This window comes from Pyrus communis, chromosome 17, assembly GCF_041283825.1.
Source record: "Pyrus communis isolate YQ-2024b chromosome 17, ASM4128382v1, whole genome shotgun sequence".
NCBI classification, from domain to species: domain Eukaryota; kingdom Viridiplantae; phylum Streptophyta; class Magnoliopsida; order Rosales; family Rosaceae; genus Pyrus; species Pyrus communis.
This window is the reverse complement of record NC_142581.1, coordinates 28623723-28634271: the sequence shown is the minus strand read 5'-3', so window position 1 is coordinate 28634271 and position 10549 is coordinate 28623723. Positions and strand designations below refer to the sequence as shown.

The 10549-nt window shown below is 36.7% G+C and overlaps 1 protein-coding gene across 2 annotated transcripts; it reads right to left on the bottom strand.

The window, feature by feature from the left end:
- Window positions 1–229: 229 nt before the first annotated feature.
- On the bottom strand, window positions 230–6013 carry LOC137708372 (protein transport protein SEC23 A). 2 transcript variants are annotated; one of them, XM_068447429.2, is made up of 6 exons: window positions 5798–6013; window positions 4717–5630; window positions 2599–4419; window positions 853–969; window positions 705–776; window positions 230–580 (listed from the first exon to the last, which is right to left on the bottom strand). In XM_068447429.2, exons 2-6 carry the CDS (start codon window positions 5176–5178, stop codon window positions 443–445), a joined length of 2610 nt encoding a protein of 869 aa, XP_068303530.2. In that variant the 5' UTR covers window positions 5179–5630; window positions 5798–6013; the 3' UTR covers window positions 230–442. The 2 variants fall into 2 exon arrangements, with proteins under 2 accessions (XP_068303530.2, XP_068303531.2); XM_068447430.2 differs by having other exon boundaries at window positions 4717–5625; window positions 5798–5990.
- Window positions 6014–10549: the final 4536 nt, after the last annotated feature.

Here is a 10549-nt window from a genome sequence, read left to right as displayed (position 1 = left end):
CGCAGGTAAACATGCAGATTTGATTCCAACCGTATACCGACCTAATCTAAATTACAAAAAGAAGATTAAAACATAGGTGAAGAAGCCCTAGCCAACTTCAGAGGAGAGAAATCAAATTAACCCTTTTTCTTTCTTTCGTGAACCTCTTGTTTGCCACATTATATAGGCGTAATAAAGCAACACTATCGTCCTAGTTAAAACAAAAGCAAAAGCAGCAACTATAGCCTAGAGGAAGAGAATGATATTGATCATGGGATGGGATGGGATGGGAGCTCATGTCTTTAACTACAATTTCCTCTGTTGACCAAAAACAAGAAAAATAACTATAATTTCCTGTTAACAGTGAAAAAAGAAAGAAAAGAAGAATCCCTTTTGACACAATTTCCTCTGCCTTTTTGGAGCGACATTAGCCAACAAGTTCGTTTAAGAAAGCAAACATCCTCTAGCTTGGTTCTGGAGGCACCACTTTCAAGCTTCGTACCCACTCGCAAAAACTAGGCTCGTCAAAACTAATAAAACTGCTTTTCAGCTTTGTCCGCTTTTCAGTTGTCAAAGTTCGTAGCTGTGGGAATCTTGCTTCCTGCAGTATATGCAACAGTTCAATACGTCATTCGTACCAAAGTAAATCCGATGTGAATAGGAAACCCTTTAGATTACAAAGACAATTAGCCACATTCGCCACTGTTTATTGTCTTCACTCTCACCTGCTCATAAGGAGGATCCTTGTGTGCAGGTATGAGCCGCGATACGAAATATCGAGCCTGAGAACTTCCTTCCTGTTTAACAACCAGACCATTAGGTTCAGCTTCATTTCTAGAGATTACCAAGAGCAAGAATATACAAAGAAATAACCTTGAACGACAGGATCCGAGGAGCTGGAAACCGCAGTTCAGTGAGCTCTTCAGCTAATGTTCTGCAAGCCGCTAAAGCAGCTGCACTTTTTCCTTCATCAGCAGCGAGTTCAGCACCCTGAATACACCATTCAAAAGGAAGCTGTTCAACTAAAAGATATGGAAACAATAATATATGAAAAAAATCTATGATATTTCTGAACGGAGAAAGACTTGAGCAACAAAGAGAAACCAATCTCCGAGTTTAAGACCAAAGACTGCTCTAAGTAATACTCCATTTCCTGCTTGTGGATGTTATCATATGAATTTGTAGACTGCTCAAGAGTGCTCAGCACAACCAGCCTATACATCTATTTTATACAGTTATTATTTCTTCCTTTTAATTTTAAGCAAGGATTACAAATTACTTTTGTGCAATAGGATTTGCTATGGAACTTCAAAATCTAACTCCCACCCAATAAATAATTAATAGAAATGAGGAACATCCCTAAAATGCGTTGGTGTTGATGTTTATAACGACGTCGAAACTTTTTACCACCACCCCCAATACTCACCCCCGTCAGTTTTGTTTCTGAGAGATCCTAATTCACTCAACCCACCCCCTCTGTATTCCTATATTATCATTTCCATCCACCTTCCTCTATTAAGCCTAACTCTAAAACTAATGTCAAATGCTTGAAAGATCTGGAGTTTCCCTAGATTTCTATAGGCTTCCTAACCCATGCTTAAGCCCAGGCAAATGAGTTTTAAGGTTGTCACAATAGTCACACCCTTATCAACACGTGGTAAATCACTATATTACTCTTCAAAGCATCCTTCTAAAGAGTATCATCCACTTCATCAACTGATGAAATCTGCTAGAATCATCACAATAACCGCTTCACCACTATGGATAACCGTTACAAAATCATGGAATCTTACAATCATACACATCATCGCCATTGATATCGAGGTTTTTAGTTTAAATCGCCCTTTCAAGCGATTTTATATGAGGACAAACTTTTAATTAATTTTTTTAATAAAAGGGAGGTGGGGAAACTGGTTTGAAGGGTGACACTTCCTCTAATCTAGGAAGATTATGTTATTTCTCTCTATTACAGATCACCACAAGGGTAATCATCTTCTTATCAGCTCTCCCAAAAAATCCTTGACCAAAAACGAGTGGCAGTTTCTAGACCAAACCCCCATCACTTTTAGCCATTGCAATGACTCAGTGAAAGAGCAATGCAAAGAAAACATGATGGATATTATCATCATTACCTTTACATAAAGAATGACAATATAGAGAACTAGAGATAAACATGCATAGGTCCTCTTCCCTAGAGCATATCACAAGTACTATCTTTTACAGGGGGAAGAAACCAAGTAAAATTCTGTACCTTAAAAGTTATCCTAGCCTCCGTATCATCTTACACTTCAAGATTTTCTAATGAGAGAAAAAATGATTTACGAGAGAAAATTCCAGAACTATGAATAGTGATACTACAAAAACTATGAATAGTGATACTACAACGGTCACTTCAAGTGACTCCATGCACTTACACATATAAAACTTCATATATCAGATACAGGAATAGTATTTCTGATTTCTTTTGGGGGCATTAATAGCAAGACTCAAATGCTTTTCAATTTAAGTCCAATCAATGTCAGAAATGACAAGGTTATGGCCCTTCTGGGCAGATAAATGGCATGCAACATTTAGAATAAATAAATAAAAATTGAAAACTGTATGAACCAAAGCACATACCAACCAAATGAAGACATCTGTGCCATGGTCAAGAACAACTGCTGCATCTGACTGCATAGCAAGGTCATAAGCTGGTAGTTCCTCAAATGTTCCCCCTTCCCGATGCATTAAACAACGAGGTGCTACCATTCGAAGTGAGAGATCAAAGGATGCATTCAGAAACAAGTTTCGTAACACAGACCTCTCATCTTCATGGCCAACAATGCTTCCCAACAGTGGGCCTCTTCTTAGATGAAACAGGAGCTCTGGCAATAAAGAGATCTCCTTTGGAAACCGATAAAACTTTGACTTTGGTACTTGAGACCCAAATTTCAGAGCAATGTCTTTAATTCTTTCATCTATTGTTGCTCGCATATCAATTGCATCAGAATACTTTTTAGCTCGCAGGAGAGTCCGCTTTGCAATAAGAACTGCTGCAACTTCATCTTGAACACTTGTAAGATATGCTGAAACACTATCAACTGTTGGCAATCTAACAGTAATTACTCTTGATATATCAGCTTGATACACATTTAAATACTGAATTGTAAACTGGAAATACACATACTCAGTCCTAATGTCCCTCTTATTTTCCAAGGAGAGTGAGAAGCTCTGTGTCTCTTCAACACTAAGCATTTGTATATAAAGGGAAGTGTCGTTTTTGAAGGTTTCATGAGTGTCAATATGTGCCTCTTCACCAGGACCCACAACTTGAGTTATGAGAATGTCATCGGAACAACGTATTGCCAAGAACCCACGGGAGCCTGCAGCCCTGGTAGATGCCCTTTGTAAGTTCACACCAAAGGCTTCCCCAAAGTCGTCATGGAGAACAAAAATGCCTCCAGAAGCTTTTGCAAGAGGCTGCAAAACAGGAACTCTTACAGGGCATTGCCCAGCACATAAAATGTCAACCACTGTATTTTGTCGGTGTGCCTCTTGACCCAGATGCTCCATCCATTTCAATGCAGTCTTTTCCATATGAGGATAATTTGGGTGACTGAAAGAATGAGGAACAGATCCAGGACCATATGTATTAGGCCCACCAGCACAAACAATGATTCTGCTATTACCTCCAGACCTTTTAATTACCCCACGAGACATTTCTCCTGATGGCCCTTGAACTATAGCAAGAGCAACCTCAACAGCCGTACCCAGGCACCGATCTCTAGAAGTTTCTGGAATTTTCAGTTTGTATGGCCTCAAGGATGAGAATATGGCATGTGCTACCGGTAATGAAGCATGCATTGGAGACAAGTATAAACCACTTCCATATATCAATGCCTTCAAGGCATCCTGACTTGGTGATTTATCTCCTGGAAGCACATCAGCAGATGCAATTGATTCCTCTGAAAAATCATAAACTGATACTGTGCGACCGTACAGTATTATTCCAATTCTCATTGTCGGGGGAAGTGAATCAACAAATGCATGCAAGGAGCTCTGTAAGTCCCACAGATGTGGTTCGTCTAAACACTCATCTATGACAAGAACTATAGGTGCAGACATTCTTGAGTCAGAAACAGGAACAAAGCCGGGTCTATTGTTTCCAGTTTGAACATAATCAACCATAGGAGATGACAACTCTGGAAAATTACAAAGATCTTCCTTTCTGTGAGCTATGTATTCGCCCTCACTTCCATTCAGTTCTCGGCAAATTACACATTGCCACTGCCCTGAGCCCAACAAGATGTTGCAATAAATATTTGCATAAGCTCCACAACTGTGGCAGCGATGAGGATCACGTTGTATTATCTGGGGACCTGGAGAAATTTCCCTTCCAGGTGAAACCAAGGCCCCAAAACCCAAACTGGGTACATTTGCTTGTTTCTTTTGTTTCAACACCTATATAATAACATGCATAGGCGAGAGGTTCAGTGAAAGTTTTAACTATCTAGGGAAAGATACTTTCTTTCAAGCATAAATGATTGCATAATGAGCTAAAGGATATCCAGATATATGTATATGTTTCCACAAAAAACGAAATCTAGCATGTCCTTACTTAAAGTGTGTGGTTAGAGAAATCTAGAGGCAGCTTATAAGTTCTAAAAAAGTTTAAAAATCAACCCAAAGTTTACATATATACTTACAAACAAATAGTAAAACCGTAATGGTTGAAAACCAAGAGAGCAAGATAGATACCTTATGTGCTGAGAATAGGACATATGGTGATTCTCCAACAGGCACAGCATCATCCTCTGTATCATTAGAAAGTTGGTGCTGCGAGCCATTTGAAAAATTGGGAGGCGAAGATGTTGGCAAAGATGTACCCGGGGAGAAAGCAACTGGCTGAGGAGTTGCAGGTGAAGCACGAAAAGGCACAGCAGCAGGCCTCACAGGGGAAGTAAAAACAGGAGGTCCAGGGGGTGTACTCAAGTGAGGAATAGGGCTGCCAGTTTTCAACCCATTAGCTGGTGATGGTACATTTGGTGTTTTGATCGAAGGAGGAGTTTGATCGTGTTGAAACTTTGGTGGAGGGAATCTAGGAGTAATTAAAGGTGGTGGAGGAATAGAAATTTTCTCAGGGTCAGGAGATGGTGTGTGTGGGCGTGAGGGAGTGATACTGACAGAGTAGCCAATGGGAGGCTGCGGTGGATTTGACATCGAAAGTTTCAAAATCCCTCTATAGAAAACAAAAGAAGCTCAAGAACCCGGGATCGAGAATTAAAATTTATTATGGCACAGTAGAAATAAATTATGTTGAAACCCAGTTGTAGAAAGCAAGGGCTTCGAATTGGAAGGCAAATTGAACTAGTTATTCATATAAATTGAACTGAGGGATGATAAGAAACAGTGTTATAAGTAGGTTCACACATGGATCTTATTGAAACCCAAAAGATTTCGAAGAAAGAATGAGCTAATAGGAGGCCTTTGATGAACAAAAACCTCCCAAAAACCCAGAGTCCAAAATTAAGAGAAAAAAAAAATGAATCGAACCGAATGGAATGGAATCAAGGGCAAAACCCTACTGGGTCCCCAACATTTCACAATTGAAGCTTCTTCTTCCCGCTGCTTCGAAATTCGCTCTTGTACTTGTATACACAACTCAATCTAATCTAAGACACGGAAAACATGAAATTCACAATTTTGAATTAATTCAATTGTACTATGAACGGAAATGCAATCAAGAAAAGGATCTAGGGTTTCTATTACATTAAGAATCCGAATTCAGCTGGAATCAAATCGATAAGAAATTAAAAAGAAAATTGGAAATTTTGCGTACCTGAGGCTGAGAGGGAATTGCCGAAGACTCGATTTGGGAGGATTTTATGTGACGTAGAATCTGAGGGCATATTTCTTTTTTTATTATTTCGAAAAGCAGAAAAATTAAAGACCCTCTCTTGACTTGAAGGAGCTTTCTCGGTTTTTCTTCTCCTGTCGTTCTTGTTGGCCCTTTTGCCCCGTGTGTTCTTTCTTTTTTTCCCTTGGTTCTTTTTATATTTTCTATACACGTTTTATTACGTTTTAGGCGCGTTTGGGCAGGGAAATGGAAAACCGTGAAATTTTACACTGGGCAAATGTGCGGTAAAGATATTCACCGTACGCTTTTTGTCACTGCCTAGCAGGGCTGGCACTGTTTCTTGTTTTTGAAAAATTTTATTTAAATCCGTATAATTTTTTTCTACATTTAATTTAAATTTTAAATATGATTTTTTTTTTTACTTTATTTCATAATTACTATCAAATACAAGATAAAATTAACAAACTCACATTCAATAATTAACCCTATCACTATGCAATCTTTATCCTATGTTCATTTTAGCTAAATGTCGCTTGAAACCCGACCTAACCCGATAGATGATGATTTTGAAGAACACCGATTTGCACAAGCTGTTAATAATGTTGTAAATGTCACTTGTTCTGGTTGAACCACGCTATTCAACATCTCATAAAAGAGGCCAAGAGATGTATGAGCATCTTTGTGGGATGCATTAGCTGATATTATTGATGTCCAAATGATTAAGCTCTTACATTTTGCTTGATGAAAATCCAGTAAAGAAAACTCGACTTGGCATGAGTATCGATGTATAACAGCACGTGCAGCACACTGATTTTCGCTTGATCAAAATCCCTTTGTGCCCAGTCAAATTAAATTGTTTCTAACAGCATAAGCATGTACTTCCTCCCTGACTTTCACATTTGATAAATACAATAATGTGGGAAGAATACTTGACAATGTCACGGTATTTGGTCTGCAACTGCATGCCTGCATTACGTGAATTAAATTTAATGCCTCATCGTGCCAGTTGTTCTGAACTAAACCAGAAATCACAACATTCCAATTACTTAACTTTGACTTCTTACTATCTCGAAAAACAACTACGACTTTGTCAACAAACCCAAGAAACAGGTACCCCAAAACTAATGAGCCATAAGTGACCTCATCCTTTTCACTCATCTCATCGAATAATTCTTGAATGAGTTGCAAAACACTGGTTTTTGAGTTTTTATTTCTAAATGAGTGTAAAGATAAATTTATAAATTGAATTGGGTTTGTGAGGGTAATTTTAGGTAATAAATTTGAGTTTAAAGAGATATCGATAATTTAAAAGTAATATAGGTGTAGAAAGAGATTAGACGAATTCAAATAAAATTTCTCTTATCGTTTTAATTGGAAATGACCCGTAGATATATTGCCAATAGTTTTCTTTTACGTGGACATGTAAACATTATGGACTCAATCTTGCATGAGCTAATTGTTTATCCAATAGGCAGTGTATTTTTTTGAATATGTGAACAACATTTATTGGATGTGACATGGTTAAAATTAAAACTTGGTTGCATAAGAGAATTTTTCCGGCGTGATTATGTAACTGTGTTTGTGCCAAAATCACCATTTGGTTGGTCAAAGAAGGTCAACAAGAAAACCTAGTTCCATAACAAAGAGAGAGGCCGTAGCACCCCTTCTTCGGTAACTCCAAAGGAAAATAAAAGAATAAGAAGGTCTAAAGCTCATACACCTCCTCCCCCTGGTTGGGCTCCAGATGTCTTGGTCTATTAATTATTAATGATCCATTTCTAAGCATTAACATACAGTCAAATTTATTTTCGGAAGGAATCACATTCAATTTGTTTCTTCATCAAATCATTTAAGGCATGTTTGATATCCTATTTGAATTTTTTTTATCATTTTTTGAAATATTTTTTAAGAACATTTCTTGAAAACAATTTTCTTTAAAACTCAAAAACTTGATTGATTTGCGAGTTAAAATTTTTAAATCTTACGACTTAAACTAGACAAAGAAATCTAAAAATGAGGGATCGCAGGTGAGGGAGAAAGAGGAGAGAGGAGGAAAGAAAGTAAGAAATGATTGAATGAAAGAGAAAGAAGAGATATGATCGGACGAGATAGAGAGGAAGAGAAGTGAGAGAAAGAACCGAGAGAATGAAGATAGTGAATTGGAGGATGAACGAAAAAGGTACAAAAAAAAAGAGGAGAGAGAAAGAAGAAGAAGAAGAAGAAGAAGAGAGAGAGAGAGAGAGAGAGAGAGAGAGATTTGGAGAGAATGGAGGTGAGAGATAAAAAAAAAAAAGTGAGTTTAAGTTTAAAATCTCTAAAAACTCACTTTTTATGTTTTTAGATAATAAACTATATTTTTTAGTTAGTCTTGAATTCAGTTTTTGAAAATAGTCTTACCAAATAAGTTTTTAAGGTCTAAAACTTGAAAATTGTTTTTGAATTTAAAAAGTTAGATTCAAGTAGAGTACCAAACATGCCTTTAGATTTTCCCGGTATAAAGGAATCAAGCTCATGAAGTAAATAAAAAATTTTGAGTCTAAAAGGGCTAAATTCAATAATTGAGTGCAATATACACATCAATTGAGTTTGATTTCTTAAAAAATATGATGCTCATGTACTATTAAACTCGAACCCACTATTGCAACAATTTCATAAAAATCAAACACATAGTCTGAATGCATGAAAGGGATTTTTTTTTTTAATTTTATTTTATTAAGATAAAGAAGATTAAATATTAGGCGAGTCGAGCTACATGAGCTTGTCATCAGTCTACCATAGTAGGTTTACTCTTTAAACCTACACAAGATGGTCAGAAAGAATCAAGGCCCTGGAGTTAGCCATGAATTACAAAGTGGGCTACTTCATTTTTGCTCGGAGTGATTAGAAAGGGCAAACTCCTCAATAGCCATGTTCCCTATCTCCACAATTTTATTAAAAATAAAAAGGGATATACATCAATGAAAAAGGATAACCGAAGAAAATTCCTTGAACCAAAGTCCCAAACCAAGCCAATCAAAGTGTTATAAACCACCTAGATGATATACCATATCATTAGCTAAGTAATGCGCCACTTGAAAGTCAGGATACACATTAATTTAAGAAGTGGAAGTCAGGCAAGCTAGCAATGTTTGAAAACATAGCAGCACAAACAACCAACGACGAAGAATTGTGCCAAACTAGATTAGGAGAAGACATGTCAATGTTAACTAGGCAATCTACCACAACATTTGTCTCTCGAAAGATGTGAGAGCAATAAAAAGTCATCTCACGAATGCGGGCCAAAAAAGTAAACCTTGCATGTGAAGAATCCAAGGAAGATCAAAATCATTCGAACAAAGAACGAAAATAACATTAGAAGAGTCACTTTCCAATCAGAGACAACGCCAACCCCTCTGATAATCAAATTCGACACCAAAAATAATTGCATAAAGTTCTGTAAAGAAAGAATTTTGATGGCTAATATCTTGACGATAACCATCAAGAAACCGACCACAATGAAAAATGTTTCCACAAGTAGTAGGATCAGGATTTCCTGTAGACAACATGTCTGTATTAAATTTAATCCAAAGATACTATGGAGAAACCATAACACGGGAAGAATAATAGAGGTCGTACGAGAAATAGGCTGAATCCTTATAGAAGAAATGATATGAATATCTAAACCTTGAGAGTATCCTAGAATAAACTTTACACCATGAAACAACCCATAAAAGATAGATATGCAAAGACAATGGAAAAATGTTGATTGACATTAAAATTAAACTTGTTTCTAACTATTGAAATAGCCAAAATAGTTAAAGACCTGCAAAGACTCATAGATTGTGCAACTGACAGAAAAGGACTCACGTGCAAAATCATCCCAAAAAACAGTAAAAGAATCTAAAAAGGCGAAGACGCACCAAATTTACAAGCTAACCACTTCCAAAGTTGCTTAGAAAACTGGCACTCGAAAAAAGATAAGTAGTAGATTCTTAAGAAACATGACTTAGACAACAAGGTGCAACGTCGCGAGAAGTTTATATGAAAAAGACGCCAAGCACAATTACTATGTCTCATTCGAATTAGATCATAACTAGAAGAGAAGGAAAATTTCTTAGAAGAATATGACTCCTAAATCAATTGTCATCAGGTCAAAGGTAAAAGATGATGCAAAATTTTTGTGCTACAGATGGGAATAAACCTATAAAATAATTCGACAATGACTAACTCTGAGCTTGAATAAAATTTGAAACCCAAGAAAAAACTGTAGGCGAAATGACCGAAGATAACAAAGAACTAATAATCGGCTTATCCAACCATTTAACAAACCAAAAAGAAACTGACCTCCAATCTCTAATAATCCATTGACTATTACTATTCAAAACAGGTTAAGGACGATCGGTTGGAGGACAACAATCCCGCGGGGCAAAAATATGAGTTATTCATCTGGTAGAGCAAAGCAAAGTTAAACCATGCTCAGAGCCTCATCTGCAAGACAAAAGAAAGTGGAGGAATAGAGTCTACCTGGGATGTCGATGAATTATTAAAAAAAAATTTCACTTCACTAATCAGCACCGAGTAGGAATTTTTTTTTTTTTTTTGGTAAGAAAATAAAATAATGTGCTAAATGCATTTATACTTTCAGGTTTGGAGCGATTTTTAAAAGGGATTATGATGTTTTAATTTTATCACATTGCATTATGAAGTTTTAAAATTGAATTGAGTTAGATATTTGATCTATTAGAACATCTAATC